The sequence below is a fragment of the Nannobrachium achirus genome, assembly GCF_963921795.1.
Source record: "Nannobrachium achirus genome assembly, chromosome: 3".
In the NCBI taxonomy this organism is placed as follows: domain Eukaryota; kingdom Metazoa; phylum Chordata; class Actinopteri; order Myctophiformes; family Myctophidae; genus Nannobrachium; species Nannobrachium achirus.
The window spans coordinates 35,797,909-35,822,908 of NC_137812.1; the positions used below are offsets into that span (position 1 = coordinate 35,797,909).

The 25,000-nt window shown below is 41.9% G+C and overlaps 2 protein-coding genes across 2 annotated transcripts in view; one reads left to right on the top strand and one right to left on the bottom strand.

The window, feature by feature from the left end:
- The window catches only part of dok7b (docking protein 7b), a gene marked incomplete at both ends in the record, with an annotated part of 41,099 nt that extends 29,323 nt beyond the window's left edge, over positions 1-11,776 (top strand). The window contains 3 exons of the mRNA XM_080722555.1: positions 9,334-9,473; positions 10,521-10,697; positions 11,526-11,776. Coding sequence (XP_080578681.1) covers positions 9,334-9,473; positions 10,521-10,697; positions 11,526-11,776 — 568 coding nt within the window. The remainder of the gene's footprint in view (positions 1-9,333; positions 9,474-10,520; positions 10,698-11,525) is intronic.
- A 1,281-nt stretch (positions 11,777-13,057) lies between these two features.
- Positions 13,058-25,000, bottom strand: part of lrpap1 (low density lipoprotein receptor-related protein associated protein 1) — a 33,498-nt gene continuing 21,555 nt past the window's right edge. Inside the window, exons 7-8 of the mRNA XM_080721383.1 lie at positions 15,278-15,454; positions 13,058-14,796 (exon numbers count right to left, since the gene is read on the bottom strand). Of these exons, the coding sequence (XP_080577509.1) occupies positions 14,728-14,796; positions 15,278-15,454 (246 nt within the window). The 3' untranslated portion in view covers positions 13,058-14,727. The remainder of the gene's footprint in view (positions 14,797-15,277; positions 15,455-25,000) is intronic.

The following is a 25,000-nucleotide window of genomic DNA, read 5'->3' on the forward strand; positions in this document are numbered from 1 at the left end:
CATGTAATCGTCTGGAAATAAATATTGACTCAACAGTTTTGCATAATAACAACTGGTAATTATTTTTGTGATCACATGAGATGAGTAGGCAGATGTACACTACTGGCCGTATCAGCAGGACAGTTATGGAACCTGTATTTTTGTGGATAGAGGTACATTTTGGGAGGGTTTTTCCAACAGCCCAACCATCAACAGCGATGAGTTTATCAGCCTAATAAAAACATATTTGTAGTGAGGCCACTGGTTCTCAAACTTTTCTTGTGTCAAGGTCTCAAGGACAAAACACACGCACGCCTGCCCGCACGCACGCACGCACGCACGCACGCACGCGCGCGCGCGCGCGCGCACACACACACACACACACACACACACACACACACACACACACACACACACACACACACACACACACACACACACACACACATCTGACAAATCTCTCCTCGCATCTCTATTGGTCTTCTTCCCCTCTCGTCCTCACTGTTTCCCTCCAGTACTCTCCTCAGTCCATTTCTAAACCTCTGCATTCTGCCGGGCTGAATCCTCTCCTTTCCCCTTCCTCCAACTATTTATGTCTTACACCAGGGGTGTCGCACCAAATTCTGGGCCCTGGGTACACAGCAGCTTGTAGATCTGCTATTTTTGAAAAATCATGAAAATAGTCTTTGAATATTTCAAATCCTTCTAAGGTTTTTTGAAAAACCTATGTTTCTATGTCAGTGGTGTTCAAACCTTTTCATATCAAGAACCCCCAAAATGATATGTATTTGGCCATGGACCCCCATCTCAAAATGTTTATTTCCAGGGACCGCCCCAGTAGAAGAATTTGAGTTAGAAATGTTTGCTTAAAAAATACATTCAAAGATTTGCCACATTTTCACAACTTTAAAAAAATAGCAGATCTACAAGCTCGCACTTGGTGCCACGCTGTGAGCTTGTATATCTGCTATTTTTCAATAGCTAAAGTATAAAATATTTAAGGCCCCTCTACCTTGGCCCTAGTAACTCAGTCCCACTTTTCCCCCCATTGTGACGCCCCTGTCTGACACCAAGTTACACTGGCTTAGCTATTGTTCTCCTCAGTTGTACATCAGACATTAACTAACAACTCTTTCACTTGTTGTCAATACACCGTCCATTACTTTTCATTACCGCAAGTCCTCATTCTGTTGGCAATGTATTCTTGCTATATTGAACAACCGACCTTGGCTGAAGTACACTACTTCATTGTCTCCCCATCCAGTGCAGTCATGATGTCGACAACTACATTACCGCAGAGCAGTGGCGATCAGCGAGGAGTAGAGGCCTGACAGAGGTAAGATGATTTCTATTTTGGTTGAGGACTCACAAAGCCATAACACAAGAGTCAGTTTGACTGCTAAACCCTGAGGCAAGCTTATTTTTGGGCAGGTGCAGTAGTGTGGAACAGTCTTAACAGAATAAAATCTATCCCTACCCAGTATATGCCATGGGAAATGTGGGGCGAAAAGAACTATGAAACTCTTGAGCGGTAGAAATGCAATGGTAGTTTGAACAGTGGTTGTTACATGTTGTGGGACTGATTTCAGGACAACTGTGAAAACATAACATTTTACTTTTGCTGTTTTGTATTTTATAGAGGGACAGTGGGACACTCATTTATCAAGTCACAGTTGTATTCAGTATACGGTGCAAAATGAAAATCCAATGACATTTTACACAACAAAATGAGCAAATGAGCAAACACATTAGCAAGTCTGGACACATATAACACTTGGAAAGGGTACCGTTCAGACTCTCAATGCCCACTTGATGTCTTATTTGTTATTTTGGAGGAGTACATATTTAGAATAATGAACATTTATAAAATATTAACCACTGGAAAACACAAAATAATATTAATGAATATGCAAGAATGTTTTTGATTAATTAATGGGGAAACAATAATGAATTAATTAACTGAGCCAAATATTTGAATAAACACAGATGTCCAACTTATAATGGTAGTTCTGGATGACTTGGGGCTGAGAGGTTAAGTTCAGTTGACGCAGGTATAGTCATATTCCTCCGATCTCAATTCTAGGCAAAAGAAAGAATCCTCATTTGGGCATACAGCCAGCCCTCTAGAGAGCCTGTTTGGGGCAGTAATGGCTCATTGGGTCTTTTGATCTCTGGCTCATCTTGGCTTTGTGTTGTGTCCTTCAGCAAGACACCAAAACCCCTAATTGCTCCCAATGAGCAGGCTGGTGCCTTGTATGGTTGCCTCCACAATGAATATAATGCATATTGTAGTGCGTTTGATAAAGGTGGAGCACAGACCATTTCCCCTCTCATTAGACTAGAGGGATAGTACTCAATAGTGCTTCATTAGGCTCCCCAATTCTCCCTTAGGGCTGCGGCAAACTCTGAACAACAACTGAAAGATAACTTCAGAGCAAAAAAACTTTGGCAGTGTATTGCCAACCATCTGTTCAGAACTCCTTGCATCCTTAAGAATTCCTTCCAGCTAGCTGAACACATCCGCTAACGAAACATTGTTGGTCAGACACTGTACTCGTTATATTATATTGTTTTGTTTCTGCAATCTGCTAGCAACATACCATGGACCGCTTTGAAGAAAGGTTAGCTTCAAGTTAACTTCAAACTTTCGAAACTTTGTGCTGTGGTTATAAGACAACATACAGACACAGATACCCAGGTCACTAACCAACATAATAAAACTATACTACAGTACTATTACTAGTAGGAACTCCATATATGGGCATAAAAGGGATTCTGTTAGTGTGACATCACAGTGAAGTCAGAGCATGATGTCAGAGCAAAACCCATAGACCGTAAAAATGTGTACGCGTCTACACGGACGGACGGACACGGACAAGCAGTAAACTGCGAATTTCGGTTGCAAAAATCCATATGGAGCAATTATCTATGTACATAGTTAGCTGAGGATTCCTCTATGAGCAAACAAACACAACCAGATGGTAATGAATTAATGTAGTGAAATACCACCAGAAATGTTTGAGAGACTGTCGAAGTAACAAACAGTTACAACCACCAGCACACAATGCTTCAGTGGCTCGCCTCGAGCGAGCTGCAGTGTTTCTAGACAGACTCCTGAGGTCTGCAGGGATCACCGTTCTGAACTCTAATAATGGCTCTTTTTGAGTATATAAGAACTAAACCGTGCCTTGAAATGTATTTCACTGGATCTGGGTTTGTTTCCATGCGCTATGTCTGGGTTTCACATAGTGTAAGGTTCTCTCAGAACCTAATTTGGGTCATGGCCTGGACTCCATATTTGGACTCCATATGCTTCACACAGACAGACGGATACAATGATCTCGATATTCTGGTATGGACATAAATAAAGAGTTTTAATTGTGTAGTGATAGTGGTAGCTTGTGGTTTACTCGCTCACTCACTTTTAGTAATCCCCGCAATTGTCTTCTAGTAGTCGGAGTAATGAGATGTTGGACTGACGTGTGCTCCCCAAAATAATTCACTACAGACAGTTGTAAAAAAATAACATGAAGTTGTACATTAGAAAGAAATTAAGATTATTCCACAGCTTTACAAAAGTGTGTGATGACGGTAAGAAAATCGTTTGCTTCGACTTAATTGATCCTGACTGACTCAGTCTCCATCACATTGATGGTGCTGATGACAGCACCTGTGTATAGTAATCATGCACATACACCAGTTTTAATCATATAAATGAACAAATGAATGAAGTTACATGTTCTTAAAGGAGTAGTTCACCCCCAAAATGACTTTTTTTCTATTGATTAGTCATGCCATGGAGAGTAGAGTTCAATAATATTTTTTGGTTTTTGTCACATTCCTAAGACAAAAATTTGATTCGAGTAAATTTACCCCCATTGATTCCGGATGGTGACCCGTTTCGAAACGGGTCACCATCCGGAATGAATGGGGGTAAATTTATTGTTATCACATTTTTGTCTTAGGAATGTGACAAAAACCAAAAAATATTATTGAACTCTAGTCTCCATGGCATGAGTAATCAATAGAAAAAAAGTCATTTTGGGGGTGAACTACTCCTTTAAAGCAAACATCCTCTATTATCTATCTATAAATGCGACAAATCTCTGTCTGCGTGTATGTGCCCCGCGTATCTCGAGAACCGTTCGTCCCACCGGCTTCAGATTCGGCACGCGCGTTCCCCGTTGCGGCGCGGAGTGCAGTGCCGAGCCGCGACCCGACCCGATGCGCAGTTTTCCGAAACCGGCGCAAAACGTTCGGAATCTCCTTATGCGGACCTGATTGTTGACATCAGGCTGTTCCGGAGCAAATCGGCGCAAGTTCTGACTCATTGTGACATCACTTCATAAAAGGCTCTGACATCACGTACACCACGTGTGTGTGCAGAGATCTCCATATATGGGCATAAGGGGACAAAGGCAAACAGATGGTCAAAACGGGTCCTATGACAACAGGTATATTGGGGTTTGCATTAAAGGGTGGGGCATTCATGGGGTCTGCTCCAAAAAAGAAAATAAAAGAGACAAAGACAAACATAAGACAAGCAACAAAGCGTGGGACTGGGAGGATGACTTGAATGATGCAGATTTAAGCAGGCTGCGTAATCTGCTTAAAGAAGAAACAAACAAAAAGCAACAGAGATCTCATATACCGTTCGTCCCACCGGCTTCAGATTCGGCACGCGCGTTCCCCGTTGCGGCGCGGAGTGCAGTGCCGAGCCGCGACCCGATGCGCGGTTTTCCGAAACCGGCGCAAAACGTTCGGAATCTCCTTACAACAGGTATATTGGGGTTTGCATTAAAGGGTGGGGCATTCATGGGGTCTGCTCCAAAAAAGAAAATAAAAGAGACAAAGACAAACATAAGACAAGCAACAAAGCGTGGGACTGGGAGGATGACTTGAATGATGCAGATTTAAGCAGGCTGCGTAATCTGCTTAAAGAAGAAACAAACAAAAAGCAACAGAGATCTCATATACCGTTCGTCCCACCGGCTTCAGATTCGGCACGCGCGTTCCCCGTTGCGGCGCGGAGTGCAGTGCCGAGCCGCGACCCGACCCGATGCGCGGTTTTCCGAAACCGGCGCAAAACGTTCGGAATCTCCTTATGCGGACCTGATTGTTGACATCAGGCTGTTCCGGAGCAAATCGGCGCAAGTTCTGACTCATTGTGACATCACTTCATAAAAGGCTCTGACATCACGTACACCACGCGTGTGTGCAGAGATCTCCATATATGGGCATAAGGGGACAAAGGCAAACAGATGGTCAAAACGGGTCCTATGACAACAGGTATATTGGGGTTTGCATTAAAGGGTGGGGCATTCATGGGGTCTGCTCCAAAAAAGAAAAAGAAAATAAAAGAGACAAAGACAAACATAAGACAAGCAACAAAGCGTGGGACTGGGAGGATGACTTGAATGATGCAGATTTAAGCAGGCTGCGTAATCTGCTTAAAGAAGAAACAAACAAAAAGCAACAGAGATCTCATATATGGGCATAAAATGGACGCAGATTAACAGATATCTCCATATATGGCATATATGGGCATAAAATGGACGCAGAATCACAAAGATCTCCATACACGGGCATAAAGGGACACAGACAGACAGATACAGAGATCTCCATATATGGGCATAAAATGGACGCAAATAGACAGATATCTCCATATATGGGCATATATGGGCATAAAATGGACCCAGAACTATATCTGCAGTGATCTCCATATATGGACATAAAATGGACGCCGACAGATAGATACAGATATCTCCATATATGGGCATAAATGGACACAGGCAAACAGATGGTCAAAACGGGTCCTATGACAACAAGTATAATGGGGTTTACATTAAAGGGCGGGGCATTCATTCCCTATTTACATCGTTCCCAAGTTGGCCAGGTCGCCGACTAGACGCTGGGCCGCCCGAAGGGCGGCCCAGCTTCTAGTCAGTACAATTAAACAAACATGAGTTTACCCATTTTCATTCTCTTACATTTTAATCTAAAGTTATTTATATTTTTAGTCATTTTAATATCAAATGAACTATATACTCAATATTATGAAACATCAATATGAAATTTTATCTCTGTGGTTTGGCTTCCGCAAGGGACACAAACCGACAGCTACAGCGGGTGATCTGCTCCCTGCTGACCAACCTATAGGAGTTGCTATTGCAGCAACAGAGAATTCCTTCCCTTGCTGACTACCTTGGCCACCTACTGGCAGCAGAGATTGGAGTGAAATTGGGCTGATTGGTCCAGTGGTTTGCGAGATTAGCCACAGAATCTCTCTCCCTCCCTCCCTCCTTGGTGCCATGCCATAAAACCAGTGGCATATGCAGGAGCTTAACATTTTTATACACAAGATACTGTTTTGTAGCAAATTTGCCTCCCACCACCTCCGTGGCATTGCTGGGGTTCCTCTGACACTTAGGGAAACAGGTAGTTTCTGTAGGCAGGGGCGTCACAAGGGGTAGGAAAGTGGGACTGAGTTACTGGGGCCCAAGGTGGAGGGGCCCTAATAACTTTATCTATTGAAAAATAGCAGATATACAAGCTCACAGCGCGGCACCGAGTGCCGCGCTGCGAGCTTGTAGATCTGCTATTTTTGAAAAGTTGTGAAAATTTGTGAAAATCTTTATATGTATTTTTTAAGCAAACATTTCTACTCAAATTTTGCTTCTGGGGGTCCCTGGAACTAAATATTTTGAGATTGGGGTCCGTGGCTAAATACATATCATCTTGGGGGTCCTTGACATAGGTTTCTTGCACAAATTTTCACGATTTTTCAAAAATAGTAGATATACAAGCTCGCAGTGAGCTTGTATGTAAATGGAGCGTGGGAGGGGGTGACTGGTTCATTCTGCCTGCATTGATTACATCGATGCATAACAAGTGTGCTGTCACACCCAGCTCAGAATTCAATTTGGATTCAGGCCAGGTGTGTCTGCTTAATTCAGCCATCACCAACGCGACATGTACGAGTTACTAATGTCTATATTTAGTCCATTGGGGGTATTGAATTCAGTTCAAATATCTATCTTGTCTCCCTTTGGAATAACAGTTTATCTAGACCACTGACCTTCTAGACATCAACACATTTTAAATGCCCCAGAATCTTAGCCTGCAAACTCTGTGTTTTACTTTCAATAAGTACATTATTACCATGCTCTTTTTTTAATCACTGCTTAATTGTAATACTAGGCTACTTCTGTCTTCACAAATGCTTTGGTTTTGTGCTACTCTGTGGACCTACGGTATTTATTTACCCAACGGGACATATTTAATGATTCTGGTTGTGTGCACATTTTCTGAAGAAAAATAGGTTTTGCAATCCATGTCACAGCATACTTTTATTTCAGCCATGAGGGCCTGTGTTGTCCCACAGGACACTCTGCTTCCTCCTCATTTGATGACTGAGTGGGTTGCAAGGGAATAACACAAAATTACAGTGTAATGCTTGATAAATCCTCCTCTCCACAATCTATAACATGTATGGTAAGTGGGACAGGGAATTGGGATGGCTCAGTTCTAATTGGGTTCATGTATGACCAATTTGTAGACTACAGTAATGTACCTCGAAGAATCAAATGCACTGGCTCATCGGTTATACAGTATGCCATTTTCCACACCTTATTTAACCACATTATGTGGTGAAATAAGGTGAGGAATATGGCCGCGTGGAGCCTAGCATCCCTGTTGTGGCGTGAACATTTGATGGAGAGATTTTGTGTAGAGGGCAAAAATGTGCGCACCTAGTACTGAGTTTAAAGGCCTCTCCATACTTCGACTGAAACCGCCGTTTTCGGTCAAAAGGTCCTTTTCTACCATAAAATTATATCCCTCGGGACTTCTGAAAAGCATTGGACCAAACGAGAGTTCGGAAATTTGCACGTCGGAAAACACCGAACATTTTGGTCGAAGTATGGAGAGGCCTTAAGTGGTTAAGGTATAAAATGGGCAAAATTCCATGCAACATTGCAACATTAACGTCTAATTTATACTTATACCAGCAGTGCTGACCACGGTGGATACAAAATGTAGAAAAGAACAGGAGGTGGCTGCGAGTTCTACGACCTTCTGTTCTTTTCTACACTTACAGTATATCTGCACTTTTCTAAAGTTACTCTTGTATGACTTTTAAGACCTTTTTTATTCCAAATTGTCAACTATTACTTAAGAAAGAGGCAAACATTGTGGAAATAGCCGATCTACAACAACGCCTCACAGTCAGATACGTTGTGAGCTTATTAGGCTATTTTCACAATATTTAACTCTGGAACCGAGTCAAACTAAATGTAATCCCTACAATGCCAAGTACTTGTCAGTGCATCCATGTGCTTGTCACATGGATGTGCAGACTTTATAGTCTGCCAGTGCCTCCATCCATCCATATTTACAGTATAGAGGGTATGCGCATGCATAAAGTGAATGGCAAATCGAGTGGCAAAGTGAGTGGCAAATTGAGTTTAACGTCGTTTAACATCGTTTAATGCAATCATGTAGGACTTATCTGTTTGGATGTATGGGCTGTCAAGACCAGAAAGTCGTTTTTTTGCCACTGCATAACTTCCGGGTACTGTATGATGATGAAGTCACACGCATACCCTCTATACAGCCATACATACATGACTAGCAATAGTTTGCTTTCTATAATATAATAATTTCTGTTGTGCAAATTTCTTTTCACTGAATTGTTGTTGTTTTCTGACACCATGCCTCTTAAAAGTGGCGAAGAGTGTAACCATCTGCATTGTATTCTTTAGGTTACAAAACTTCCACAGTCAGAGTCACAACCCACCACACATACACCAGGTTCGTGCACGTGCATGAATGAGCGTGGTTGGTTGTTGGGTCAGTGTTGATAAGGGCAGTGGTTCTCAACCTGTGGTCGGGACCCCCAGGGGGGTCCCCAAATTATTTTGAGGGGTCCCCAGATGATTAACTTAATGTGCAACATTGTTTTCTCACTCAACAGTAAACAAACCAACATAACGTTTAAGTGTATAGAGGGTATGTGCACATTTCTAAAGTGACTATTTAATTGTCAAATATTAGAGGCAGAAATTGTGAAAATAGCCGATCTACATGCTCACATGCGAGGCGTTGTGAGCATGTAGATTGCCTATTTTCAAAACAGAAACGTGTTATACAAAATGTAATGCCTCAACTCTTAGTGCTCGTCAGGGTGGGGGGTCCTCAGTTAAAATATGATTATTTTTGGGGTCGCGGCCTGAAAAGGTTGAGAACCACTGGACAAGGGGACCAGTTGTGTGAATACAAAAATTTTACAGAATCAACCCTTTTAACCCATACACTTACAGTCTAATTGGGGTCTTTCTCAGACACCTGTCTCAGAGTGCGGGAGCAGGGAGACGACAGCAGTGATGCTGGTAGCGCTCAGGAGAGTCCGGAGAGCTCATATTCTTATCTGCCTCCCTCCACCCCCTCGCCTCCACCTTACACGATAAGCCTCCAAAGACAATCATCAGCCCCGGGTAAGAACATGATCTCATACATGATCCCGATTTTACTTGTAAGTAATGTTCATGCCGAAGGCCGTACATTAAACATAATACCACTATGTAAATGTGGCAGAGTAGCTTTGCCTGAGAGGCCTAATATCTCCCTTGGCTGGGGAGGCTCATCCAAAGGTTCCCCTTTGCATGAGCAGGAGATGTTTGGTTTGCCTGGCATGCAGATTTCAATCCAGGTGTCCAATTTGAAAGTGACATTCTGTTTTATAGGCCCGAGGTCAAGCTATGAACAGCCCGATGTGTCCAAGAGAAGAGACCTCTGGTTGGATGAATACAGTATGTTGTCCACATACCTCCAACATTAGTGTTTCTCAAGGGGGGTGGTACCACCCCCAAGGGTGTTACCACCCTCAGGGGTGTTGCCACCCCCAGGGGTGTTAGAGAACACTGAGGGTGTTTTGCTAGAAGCAATGCTTCTGAAAGGGGAGCATTGAGGTGCTGTTGGGGCCGTTTGTGTTACTTTTCTGTGATTTATTTTATGTCCATTGTCCAGTCACCCTCAGCGCTCCCTTTAAAACTTCACTGTACAACCGCTGTTGAGAATCACAGCTTTAGTCTTTGTTCCCTCAGCCCTATGTTACTTTACATGTATCTACTATCAGCCAAGGTGCCACAGCTGTCAGGAACTGGTGTTGGGACCCAAGTGCAGAAACGCAAACTCAAAACTCAAACAAAGGCAGGAGATGAGGATCACATAAACTTGACTACATGGTGAATGACATAGGATTACAGTACAGTACATGCACAGAACAGAACGCTGAACCTGACACTAACTTAAGATCCAGCACTGACTGAACGAACACAAGCACTGCAGTTTAAATAGTCACTGGAGCTCATCACACAACCAGGCCTTAGCAAGTCCTCACAGGTGAGGGCAGCAGCAGGACGTTGTAGAGGGAGGGTCTGAGACCGTGACCATGACAACAGCAGTAATTTTGGAACCTAAAAAAAAGCACTCAATGTATTTTTCTCTTTCTGCTCTAGGAACATTTCTGTCTTCCCATGAAGCTCCTACCTCTTTCTCCCTGGCCTCTAGGCTGTACAGTACCAACAACAGTGCTAATTATGTCAACATCCCCATTAGCCCCATGGCAGCTAAAGCTAACAGAGAGCTTCTCTACATGGAACTGGATCTGCATGAGCGCAGGACAGCTTCTGGTTTGAGTCCCGCCAATGCTGTGAGAGGTAACACTTTGGAGCTGTGCAGACCCAGTAAGAACATGTCCTAAATGACAAATTTGGAATTGTTTGTTTTCTTACTGCTTCTTCTTTGTTTTATGGCCTACATGGTTTCTTTGGAAAGGCTTTATGTCAGCCATTCCCATATCGGCTTTATGTCAGCCTTTCCCATATCATCTCCTGGCGAACTTACTGAAATGTACAGCTGTCCATTATTGTCACATGCTGTTATAAAAGCACATACTTTTGGAAATTACAATTGTTTATTTACGGTACATATTCATAAATTATTTATGAATATATTAAGATCATTATTTATTAAATACAGTACATAATCATTTAGCTCGGCTGTCATTGATGGATCTTTGGTATGACTAGGCCTAGGGTTATACTTACAGAAATGAACTTGCCATGCAGCTAACACCATCATTACTGCCAGTCCAAATATGTAAATGATACTAACAACACTATGACAGGCTACGAAGAATGTGAATGTGTGAATGTGACCGGTCAAGCGCAATTGTTATTTTTAGCAGTGGTTCTCAACCTGTGGGCTGGGTCGCTGGGCCCAGTGTTGGGACGCGAGGATAAATACGGCAAGTGGGCCCACAAATAATTGGCAACACTACGATTTTAACGATAATATCAATACAATATTAATATTAATTATATTTTATTTTCTATAATGTAAAACAAGGAAAATTATGGTATTTTTTGTTTAAAAACTTGAAAAATGTGTGTCATTGCTATACCAATAAATAGGAACTTAAAGTAAACCATGTAGTTCCATTGATCCAAGCCAAAACCCAATCGATTGATTGATCTGAAAATGCACGCGGCCCACCCATCGGACCCACCTTAACACAGATGGGTGGGCTGCGACCGCCTTTGATATTTTTAAGTGGCCCCTGAATCAGAAAATCAATTTCCCCCACTCTTCCCATGCAGAAGGAGGCTCCATCAGGTATGCCCACATTGACATTGCTGCCATGGAAACTGCCCAGAGAGTGGGGGCAGAGCATGCCCAGGGGCGAGAGGACAGGCTGCCTCAGCTGGAGAACCGAAGGAGAGCTGCACCAAACTGACTTTGCCTTTCTTCAGTAATACTTTTTGACTACAAAGGGTGGCCCAGGACCTTCCATAATCTCAAACATGAACCCGTGAAGTTCTGTGATGGTTTCTTGTTCACGTTTCAATTATAAACCAGAACTACCGAGGGTAGTCATGAAAAAATGTCAGGCTATTTTCACTATTTTTGGAAACATTATTAAAGTATAACTTCTGGCTTCCTAGAACTCGGTGTTAGTACCACCTCCTGAGGACGGCCAAAAATTGGTTCTGCATTTTACAGAGTGCCCTTGAGTACTGGTAAGAATTTCCGTCAAGCCTCTTTGAAAATCATACACTGTAGATGTATAAAAGTTAATAAAAGATGCTGTAACCAGCAGTTTTATTTCCTCTCCTGCCACCCCACTCGTTTAGAAAATGCCATTTTGGGTGTTGAGAGAGCAGCAGTGGAGAGGAAGGGTGGGTGGAGTGACTATCACCACCTGTATAGTGGAGGTGTGAACATTTTACATACTGATTACGTTTTCTAAGACTAAAGTACGAGGAAACATCAGCGCAAACAATGCACACGTGGTTGGCTGGAGGTTTCCACCAATAGGGGCACCACTGAGCCTCACCAAGGACATGGAAGATAGTTTTGTTACACACTTGCACATAAGCTGTTTATTTGGTGTGTTGCTCCCATTTAACTTAACATGAAACGCTAGTTGAGTTCTATCCACATGCTTATGTTTATGTCCTATATTTCTACCAGTACACAAAAGTTCACATTTTGTTCGACCTTACTAGAATCTCTCAAGGCGAGCCGCTAAATAACTTGTCTGTGTTTGTTGATATAGTTTGGATTTGCCGAGGGGACACTTAAAAGTCTTGGATTTAATTCACATTTACCGGACAGTTTGTGAAACCATTCCAAGTTGGAGGAGAAAATGAATGGTACTTTTTGGAGAGGTCTAAAGCCTCCTCCTTACATTACAGCTGCACTATGTGACTCTTCTGCCCCAGATTTGAACCTGGATCTTTTTACTATTTTGCCATTGAGCTAATAGAGCCTGCCTGCTTGCTCAGGGGATAAAATTAATCTTGACCTTCTGGTCAAGGTTACTTTATTTTGTCTCCCTTGGGAAACATTTGTCTTGGAGACCCAGAACAGCAGCATACATAAATAGAATATACAAAAACTTTTATATTCTATAAAAGTTTTTTTTTATATTCGAAGAGCAGGGAGACTATAACCAGCCAACCACCTAAATTGTTATATTGTATTAAAATACTCCACCATATGGATTGGACAACATCTTAATTTTATTCATAAAAAACTTTACATAGTGCGGCTTTAAAGTAGACATGATTCAAGAAATCCAGCAATCTAGGTGACCATTCCACATCAAAGCCAAGTAATCGGTTGAAATAAGCTGCTCAAATACTGTATATCTCTAGTAAAATTCACAAATGTATTAAGGCCTGTGTGGCCAGTGTATGATAAGAACGAGTAATTAGCCAGACAGTAACTTTGTTCATCTTGTACTGTATGTGTGTGAGAAATTGACCGTATTCAAACGGTGGCCATATTATGTGGTGGGAAACCCCACCTAGACGGGGTAGTGAATAATGGTCAATGTAATGGTTGATTAATGGAAAGGTGTGTTCCCGCTTCTCATGTCCTTTGTGATATTATCAAAATATTGATTTGGCCAATAGTTACATACAGTATATTTCATATGGCTCATCCCTAGCCTGGCCAACACGACTCCAGACTGCCTCTAGAATGTGGAAGGCTCTACCAACTCTATGCTGGTTGGAATTCCACCCATCTTGAATCGAACAAATCACAATCTATGTATGGCCTCCTAGACCCATAGTGCCATACTGTACGTCGATCATCTATATATTTTATCATCATCTACTAAGTCACAAATATGTTGTATTTTCAGTTCAGCTGAAAACATGACAGACTTGTAAACTAGTATTAAGCCTTGCCACCTGTTTTTTTATACAGTACCTCTAGTGAGGGTGTAGCTAATTGATGGGACTCTGCATATTATGACAACCAGTCAAAATACATGCTCAGTGATTGAGCGAATGTTTAAAAGAGAAATGAATGGAACCCACCAAGACCTACTGTAGTGGTACAGCTCAATGATACTGTATCATGCAGTCAGTGTAGGCCAGGCTAGCCGTTAAGATGAGAGAACATACAGTAAGTATGAGCCAATGGAACACCTGGCATGTCACCAAGTTAACGTGTTAATATCCACAACAGCTTCAGGTCAGCAGTGGCAACTAGGGCTGACTGATGTCCTCTCCTCTGCAGGACTTGACTTGTAAATAATGATCGCTTTTATTTATGCCAAGACTAGGTACTATATGAAACTATATTTTTTAAATATTGTTGACCTTTGTATGATGTATGCACTTGTATATTGTTGAATATTAAAAGATTGCCGTTATGTTTTAAGTCCATTTCATTGATTCCTAACTGGTAACACTACATTAATCAAGGATGAGATAATTTTTTGACAGAATGGCATTTTGTGATTAGCTGATTTATAAAAAAAAAAGAAAAAAGAAACATCTATTATATTATAACATCATTATATACAAACATGTCATGTATCCTTCGAGCACACAGGCTAAAGGGCTGTCCATACTGACTCCGACTACCAAACCTTTCATCTGAAAGGTTGGACTTACCTGGAGTAATGCTTTTCAGAAGTTGCGAGTGACGTTATTTTGTAGTTGAACCGGACCTTTCCGACGAAAAGTTTGGTGGTCGGTTAAAGTATGGACAGCCCTTCATATATATCATTTATTGGTCATTGCAAATGTAATACTAGAAAAATCACTACAAAATTGATTTAAAAAACAGTGACTCTTACAGTAGTTTCAAGTAATGGGGTAGAGTATGGAGGGAAATGTGGCAGTTTGTGCAACATTCTCCAAGTTGGCAATCAAAGAACCGAGCCATTCAGAGTTCATTGTGTTTGAGTCCCTGGCTGGAGATCTTGTTGTGCAGGTCCTGCATGTGTTTCTTCATCTGAAAATCAAGATGGAGTCGATTAATACTCAACATACTGCCCACATCTCCCGTGCTCCCAACCAACATCTAGATTGACTTAAAGCCATCAACATATCTTTCACAGTTTTCCATCTTGTACGGTTCTCTCTAGGGGTGCAACAGAATAACTTTATTATGCTTATATGCTGATTAAACAAAAATGAATAAAAATGTAATAAAATGATCAATAAGAAAATCCCTATTTTGGACAAGCCATAGGCAAAAACCTTCACAAATATTGAAAATAGCTCTAAAAGCTCACAATGCGTCATTATGCAACTTGCAGATCTGCTATTTTCACATGTTCTTTGCACGACACTGTTGTGCAACAACGTAAACAGTGGTTAATGTATTTGATATAGTATAACTTGCTACAGTAGCATCCTGCTAACAGGCAGAGTAAAACGCTCACAGAGGGCCCTGTTCTCAACCAGTCCCACTGTCCCTGCCCAGTGCCCACCTTGTAGCCCATCTCTCTGGCCTTCTCAGACAGTGAGTTGTACTTGTCCTGGTTCCTCTTGATGTGGTCCTGGTCTCCTAAGGCCTCCACATGCAGCAGCTTCTGGTGAGACAGCTCCAGCTGCTCCTGGTAGTGGCTGTGTTTCTCTACCTTGGTCTCAAAGTGACGCAACTCCTCCTGAAGGAAGGATAGACGGAGACGCACATACAGTATAAAGCAGGGGTCTTCAACAGGGGGTCCGGGACCCCTAGGGGGTCCTCCAAATCTTTGTGTGATTTTTTTTCTCCTTTTCTATATAAACCACTTGAATATTCTGAGAACTTTAGCCAAATAGTAGATGTACAAGCTTGTAGATCAGCTATTCTTGGCAAATAGCTTTGGTGTAGAGGGGAAAAAGAGCAGACTAAGTACAGAGTGAAAGGTCAAGTTTATTAAGTATTGAAGGTTCAAATGGTTAAATATCTGAAAACACAAATTGACATGAATCCAAAATACACTGATGATTGTGCTGTCAAACGATGAAACTATATGGAATCTATGAACAGGTTGTGGGGGTCCCTGCTTCATCTCTCTCTCAACTAAGGGGTCCTTGGCCTGAAAACGTTGAAGACCCCTGGTATAAAGTACAGAGCAATGTTAATGTCCCCTTCAGCTTCACTTACATGCAGAGCTGCTAACAGACATACTGTATGGAGAACAGATACATTAATCTAACTAGCCCTTACCCGTTCAAAGATATGAGCTCCGAAATGATGTGCAGTGTGTGGGTTATGGGATGTGCACTGTGCACACAGTATATGAGGGATGGAAAGTAACTTTAACTGGTGCTTGCATGCTAATATGTAGGAGCATCAATGTAAGAAATACCCGTTCCATGTAACGGCTACAGAGATACTGTGTACCGATCTGCATGATTTTTGGACAACATCTGTGGGGCCAGAACCCCCCCCCCCGCCCGCCCGCCTGCACACACACACACTCGCCCCCCCCCCGTGTGTGTGTGTGTGTGTGTGTGTGGGTTTGTGTGTGATTGTGCATGGCCTGAACAACAGCGCCCCTCCCTTAACATGTGTGGTCACAAAAGGTACTGTAGGCTAAATAGATATAGATACACCATAAAAATGCTAATATACAGCATACGATTTGTGAAAGTGACAAACGGGCTTCACAGTTATGTCAGGTGTGTTCATGTTCATATGCTTATGGTGATGCGATTTCAGATCAATTGCTCCAGCCACTGAGGAGAAACGCTGTGACAGACACTCACTCAGACACTCACTCACTCAGACATTATTATATTATTACAAAATTATAGTATAGATAGAGGGACCACAGAGAAGATAATAATAATAATAATAATAATAATAAAACTTTATTTGTATAGCACCTTTCATGACATGAAATGCAGCTCAAAGTGCTTTACAGAGCATAAAATGAAGCACACGTGCTTACAGTTTTTTTCGATTGCTAAAACACATTTTTCAAAAATTTGGCACAATTTTCACAACCTTTACTTCTTTCCCCAATCGCTTGACTCAATTTGTTACTACTTTAGATTTCCTTATCATATTAGACTCTGACTTTCCTTCTTTACACTCAGATGTAAATTTCACATCACCTTGTTGTCAAAACACAACACACACTTTTCAGGTTTGCACACACTTCTCACATAAAATCTCAAAGCATCAATCCACAACACACAAATATTCAAATCTCTAAACTTTCGGGTCAGGCGAGCAATTCAGAGCCAGGTCCCACTGCTTCAGGCCATGGAGGAGGCTTGTGGAGATGTGGGCTTTGAGGCCTGTCAGGGCTTCATGCGGCACTCTAGGCCAGGGGTTTTCAAAGTGGGTGATGGGGCACCCTGGGGTGCCACGACGGCAGTCCAGGGGTGCCGCGAGATCATTTGATAATATTTGGAATTTATTTGGACACTTGAAAAAATATTATTTAGTATAATTTTAAACTTTAAGTACAAAGTTCTAACCAAAATGGCTATTATCTCAACGTTTTCCTCGCAACATACTGTAATCACTAAAATATTGTCACTCTCGGGCAGAAAACTTGTATCTCCAAGTTTCAAATGTGTACGTCTTTTGGTAAAGCAAAGCCCTGCTACATCATACAAGACTGTCGCACAAAACTATTGAAAACAGCCGATCACAGTGTGTTTGGAGTGTTTGGGGGTAAACGTTTGGACCTACAGTCAATAAAATGTTTTGTCTGCATATTTGTGTGCTGTTTTATGTTTGTCTATGAGATTAGTGGGCATACACTGGGTCATTTTACAAAAAGGGAATTGGTTCATTTACCAGAGTAATTGACATTCATTCAGTGTGTTCCATTTCGACAATTGTGTTTTCAATTTTGCTCTTCAGTGTTCTGTTCATGCTTGGTAGTGTTCAGCCAAAAGCTAGTTGTGTTTATTCAATGAATGCATGTGTGTGTCATGTGAAAATATGGCTGTGTTTACCAAATGAAAACACGAGTTCCATTTTGTGAACATGTTAAGAGATTTGATGGCAAAGAGTTGTTTTGCAAAGGGATGCCAGGGTTTAGCAATTTGTGTTTGATGTTTGGAGTTTTGTGTGTGCAGTTTTGAAACAAACGTACAGTTTTGAAAAATGTGTTTTAGCAATCGAAAAAAACTGTAACAGAGAAAAAGTAAAATAGAAATAAAAAATACATAAAAAAGAGATAAGTAAAATGATTACAATAAAGCAAGAAAAAATAAAAGCATAGAACATTGAAGAACAATTTCAGAGCCGTGCGGACGTCAATAGCAGCATAGGGATTAAAAAATTTAGCTAAAAGCAAGAGTAAAGAAATAGGTCTTGAGCTGTGCTTTAAAGCTATCCACCGAGGCTGCCTGTCTTAGGTGTAGTGGTAGTTTATTCCAAGCTGTCGGTCCATAGAAGCAGAAAGCTGCTTCACCATATTTTTTATATGTCATTGTTGGCACCTCAAGTAGGTCTGCACTAGAGGACCTGAGTGGGCGGGTTGGAACATATCTATGCAGGCAGTTATAGAGGTACGAAGGTGCCAGACCATTTAGAGCTTTATAAACAAGTAAAAGAATTTTAAAATCAATCCTAAAAACAACCGGGAGCCAGTGTAGCGACGCTAAAACTGGAGTAATATGTTCTCTTATCTTAGTTTTTGTTAAAACTCTGGCTGCTGCATTTTGAACAAGTTGTAATCTGTCAGTTGTTTTCTTTGGCAGACCAGAGAGAAGTGCGTTGCAGTAATCAAGCCGAGAGAAAACAAAAGCGTGGATCAGCGTTTTTGCATCGTTCAGCGACAGATAGGCTCTAATTCGCGCAATATTTCTAAGGTGAAAGAAGGCAATCTTCGTGACATGATTAATGTGTGTATTAAAATTTAATTCAGCATCAATGATCACCCCCAGGTTCTTAACAGAGGTGTTATTTTCTTTAGCCAGGTTACCAAGTCTATTTATTATTGATTCTCTCTGGGCAGTAGAACCTATTATGAGAACTTCTGTCTTGTCCTCATTTAGCTTGAGAAAGTTCTCACTCATCCAGCATTTTATGCTGGACACGCACGTCAGCAATGGGTCTAGAGCACAGGGGTCGTCCGTAGCCACCGAAAGGTACAACTGGGTGTCATCAGCATAGAAATGGAAATTCACACCGTGAGCGGAAATAAGTTCTCCCAGCGGCAGTATATAGAGGGAGAATAATAAAGGACCAAGAATCGAGCCCTGTGGAATACCAGAGCAGATGTTGTGTTTGTTTGACTCGAAGTCAGCTAGATTAACAGAGTAGCTTCTGCCTGTCAGATAAGAGCAAAACCAGGACAGAGCTGTACCTGACAGTCCTACCCAGTGTTCGAGACGTTGTATTAGAATTGTATGGTCAATTGTGTCAAAAGCCGCCGATTGGTCCAGCAGTAGGAGAACGGACACATCTTTGTTATCAGCAGCCACCCTAAGATCATTAATAACTTTTAAAAGTGCAGTTTCTGTGCTGTGTCCTTTCCTGAAGCCGGATTGGAATTTGTTGTGCACCTTATTGTTCTGCAGAAACACATCCAATTGATGAAAGATAATTTTTTCTAGGACCTTGCCCAGAAAAGGCAAATTAGAGATGGGTCGATAATTATCCAGCACGGACGGGTCAAGGTTGGGTTTTTTGAGTAAGGGTTTAACTACAGCCGTTTTCAGTGAGTCTGGAAAGACACCTGATTGTATAGAGCTGTTTACTATTTTTAGGATATCTTCAATAACACAGTCTACAACCTCTTTAAGAAACGGCGTGGGTATTGCATCCAGCGAGCAAGAAGACGATGTCATTTGCGATATGGTTTTACGGAGTTCCTCTTCATCAATTGCACAAAATGATACTAGGCTCCCCCTAGATTTATCGATGCTTTTACACATGGCACCATTAACCGCATTTGCATTTGTGACAGTATTATTCGTAATACCAGCTCGAATGTTAACAATTTTGTTGTCAAAGAAGGATGCAAACTCATTACACTTTGCTTTAGAGGCAGGGAGTGACTGCTTGTAGGACTGGGGGGGGGTTTAAAAGGCGTTCAATGGTAGAGAATAAGACCCTAGCATTGTTCTTATTCTCATTAATAATTCCGGAAAAATAGGCCTGCCTAGCCAGACGCATGGTTTTATTATAGGTGGCTGTTGACGCCTTAAATATCTGTAGGTGGATAGTTAATTTATTTTTTCTCCAAGCTCGCTCTGCTCTGCGGCATTGTTTTTTGAGTGAACGTATATGATCGTTTATCCAGGGTGTTACTTTGGAATTATATTTCTTTTTAGTTTTCATAGGAGCCACTATATCCAGAGCTGACTCCAATTTAAGATTAAAACGTTGAACCATATCATTTACTGAGGGAATATCAGGAAGGCGGGGTGCACACGCAAGAAGGCTGGCAAACTCTTCTGCTGCCGAGGAACCGAAAAATCTCTTTTTTATAGTATATTCTCTATTGTTTTTTTCTAGATCAGAGACAGTCATATTAAAACACAGTAAATGGTGGTCTGATAAATCAGGCTTAGCGATAATCCTGTCCATAGAAATATTTAGCCCTTTAGAGATCACAAGATCAAGGGTGTGGCCTTGATTGTGGGTTGGCCCGGTAACATGCTGATCAAAATCAAGGGAATGCAGTAACTGTAAGAAACTCATAGCTGTAAGATCAGTAACAGTGTCCACATGCAAGTTAGTATCACCAGCAATAAGGGTTCTCTCATAGTCCGTGGAACAGATAGATAGAAGTTCAGATATTTCTGTAAGAAATAAGGCTTTGCTACATTTTGGTGGGCGATATATCGTAATCATTAGAACAGAGGATTGACTCTCAAATAAGTTAGCTTGATATTCAAAGGATGAAAAACTTCCAAAGGACAGGCACTTGAATTTAAAAATGTCAGAGAAAATGTATGCCAAGCCTCCGCCTCTTTTTCCTTCGCGCACTGATTGAATAAAGTGATAGTTTGGTGGGCAGGCGACGCCAAGTGCAAAAGCTCCATCGTTGCCCAGCCATGTCTCTGTTAAAAAGATTATATCTAATTTCTCTTCACAGATTATATCATTTACAGAGGAGGACTTGTTTAAAAGTGACCTGATGTTAAAAAGTGCCAGGTTTATTTTATGACATTTTACTGTACTATCCCAGCCAGCACGCCCACATGGGTCCCGCATGGGTATGAGTTGGGCTTCCCTACATGGGCCCCATCTGGGAATGTCCGCGGTTTCCACAAGGGTCCCTCGTGGGTTAGCCCACGTGGGCTCAACGTGGGTTCTACATGGGCCCTGGGTTGGCCCCACCTCGGCAAATTTATATGGGACCCAGGTGGGAACCACTTGGGCTAGCCCACGTGGGCTCAACGTGGGTTCTACATGGGCTCTGGGTGGGCCCCACCTCGGCAAATTTATATGGGACCCAGGTGGGAACCACTTGGGCTAGCCCACGTGGGTTCTATGTGGGAATGTCCGCGGTTTCCACAAGGGTCCCTCGTGGGTTAGCCCACGTGGGCTCTGAGTGGGTTCTGCATGGGTCCTGGGTGGGCCCCACCTTGGTAAATTTATATGGGACCCAGGTGGGAGCCGCTTGGGCTAGCCCACGTAGGCTCTGGGTGGGTTCTGCATGGGTCCTGGGTGGGCCCCACCTTGGTAAATTTATATGGGACCCAGGTGGGAGCCGCTTGGGCTAGCCCACATAGGCTCTGGGTGGGTTCTGCATGGGTCCTGGGTGGGCCCCACCTTGGCAAATTTATATGGGACCCAGGTGGGAGCCGCTTGGGCTAGCCCACGTAGGCTCTGGGTGGGTTCTGCATGGGTCCTGGGTGGGCCCCACCTTGGCAAATTTATATAGGACTCAGGTGGGAACCACTTGGGCAAGCCCACGTGGTCCCACCTAGGCAATTCTATGTCGGAACCATAGGGGATAAATGTGGGATCCAAGTGGGCTCAACCTTGCTCCTAGGCAAATGTAAGTAGTTTCTGACTGGGCCTTCGATGTGTGATGGTTCCTTTTGGTCCTAGACATCAACCATATTAATAATTGTAAACAGTCTACACATGAAATATTTTTGCAAGGATGAAAGTAGACAATATATTTTGACAAAGTTTATTAAACAAAAACGTTGTTAATACAAACACAATGTAAATAAAGAGCAGCAGTGTCAAGAGCAGTGTCAAAGGGCACAAATAGCAAATGTACATAAAGAGCAGCAGTGTCAGAGTAAATATACATACGGTATATGTACATATGGTATATACAAAAAAATCACTTAAAAAAACAGCTCCACAGACAAACACTGTGTGTGTGGGTGTTGCATGAGCCAAGAGCCAGAGAACACACATCAAATGTACATAAAGAGCAGCAGTGTCACGGCAAATATACATACTGTATGTACATGTGGTATATAAAAAAATACACTTAAAATGAAAAAAAAAAACTGCTCCACAGACTGCAAACAGAACAAAATGATGGATAAAAATTGTCCAAAAACAAACACTGTGCATGTGGGTGTTTCTTTGAGCCAACCACAGGGCAGCATTGTGCTGCTGAGGGGAGAGAAAGAGAGACAGAGACTTGGTCTACTGGGGAGGTGCATCATCCAGTTGAGGACGTATACAAAAAATCACTTAAAATCACTTAAAATGTAAAAAAAAGGAGGAAAAAACAGCTCCACAGACAAACACTGTGTGTGTGGGTGTTGCATGAGCCAAGAGTCAGAGAACACACATCAAATGTACATAAAGAGAAGCAGTGTCACAGCAAATATACATACTGTATACATGTGGTATATAAAATAAATACACTTAAAATGGGAAAAAACTGCTCCACAGACTACAAACAGAACAAAATAATGGATAAAAATTGTCCAAAAACAAACACTTTGCGTGTGGGTGTTTCTTTGAGCCAACCACAGGGCAGCATTGTGCTGCTGAGGGGAGAGAAAGAGAGACAGAGACTTGGTCTACTGGGGAGGTGCATCATCCAGTTGAGGACGCTGTACAGTCTGACCTCTGACTCTGTTCCCACCTCTATCGCGAGCACCAATGAACCCCTTGGAGATGGCCTTTTCTGCAGCCTGGTGGTTGGTCTCTTGTGTGATAGGGTTTTTCTTAAGTCCCCCTAAAAGAAATGACAAGAAGACAACTGTTAGAATGATGGAATATGAAACCTTTTTGAGTGACATCAATTCCCAAAAAATGTCACCCCGTTTCCACTGCTGTATATTTTAATCAGAAACACTCAGGTCAAAGTCTTTTTAACCATTTATTGCAACTTGTAATACAGTTAAACTTGGCATTAAGGATGTTCCCTGAATTTTGTTCATGCTTGCTTGCTATGCAAAACCAGGAAACTTTAAGCAAAACTCCCCATAGGGTTACAATAGTAGTACAATAGCAATATTTTGACATGTTAGCTTGGGTGGATGCTGGGGTGGAGGAGGCAGCATATCCAAGATCAAAACCAAGTAGAGCTATAGTGAATGCAAGTCGTATTTAAAGGAGCCACCCGTACAGAGCGAGAGCTCAGATTGGATTGTAATTGGATTGTAATGATCAGCAGATCTGTGAATGAGGATTAGCAAAAGGATCTAACTGACAGCTGGTTACAGTTGAGGCGGGCGAGACTCACGTGTGAAGCATAAACTAACACCATTATTCATGCTGTGGCATGCCTTAAAATTAAAACATTTAATTAAAGTGACATATAAAGTAAAGTTACACAGAGCAATTCAATACTCAAACATACCATATATGACATCATAAAGGCGCACGTATCTGGACTTCCTCTTGTCGTTACGTCCAAAAAGGTTGAACTGTTTTGCCAGATCATGTGACAGGAGGTACGACATCATTCGTCTGGTAGCATCACCCAGCGAAACACCTCCGATATCACCCACCATGGCAACCTGAGTGTATGGAAAAAGTCACAGGAAGGAAAAGCTGTAAGTGAACAGCAACAAGCAGTCAATCTATCTTATCACACTTTCACTGCTTGCTCCATTTCCCCCCACTGACATGTACCAATACAATACTAGCACATTGATTCACACTCTCACAGTGAAGAATCTCAGCAAAACTTGTGACCAGACAGTGGTCCCAAAAGGGCTAACCAACTAGTAGCTCGCATGATGTGACTATGCCATTAAGCTAGATGCAGAATACACCAAAATTAGAGTCACAATCTTTAACTCAAATATTTGCTTCTGGGGGTCCCTGGAACAAAATATTTTGCGTTGGGGGTCTGTGACCAAATACATGTCATTTTGGTGGTACTCTACATGACAAAGAATGGGAACCACTGATAGCAATTATGTAAAAAAAAAAAAAAAAAAAAAAAAAGGATTTAAGACATGTGTAGAATCTGCCTATATCAGTGGTTAATTGAGGACCCCCAAAATATGTATTTGGCCACGGACCCCCATCTCAAAATAGTTTGTTCCAGGGACCCCCACAAGCAAATATTTGATTTAAAGACTTTCACTCTAAATGTCTCACATAAAGATACTTTAATCCCTTTAAAATAATTTGACCCCCCCCCCCCCCTCACACACACACACACACACACACACACACACACACACACACACACACACACACACACACACACACACACACACACACACACAGCCTATGCGTTGTGAGCTTGTAGATGGGCTATTTTCAAATAGCCATGGTATAAAATAAAGTAGGCTAAAGTATGTATGTTTTATATTATAATTATATCTGCAAAGTGAAGTTGAAGTTTTCAAATAAATGTAGTGTAGTAAAAGTAGGCTACAATATTTGGATCCGAGTTGTAGTGGAGTAGAAGAATTACCTCAAAATTGTATTTAAGTAAATGTACATAGTTACTTTACACCACTTTAAACCACTTTACACACACACACACACACACACACACACACACACACACACACACACACACACACACACACACACACACACACACACACACACACACACACACACAATAAGACTAGTTTCTTACCTTAAATTAGTTTTCCAATCGAAGAATGAAGATTGAAGAATTGAAGAAATGAAAAAAGCAGCAAAAATGATGACACGCAGTATGCAGTTAGTGTTTCATTGTAAGATAGCACACACTAGCAGCAGCTCTGCATTACCTGTGAGATTCTGTCTGTATGTCTTTGTGTGGAACTTAACCGCTCTGCGAATTCAAATAACAAAGGGCTGCATCTGATTGGCCAGTTCT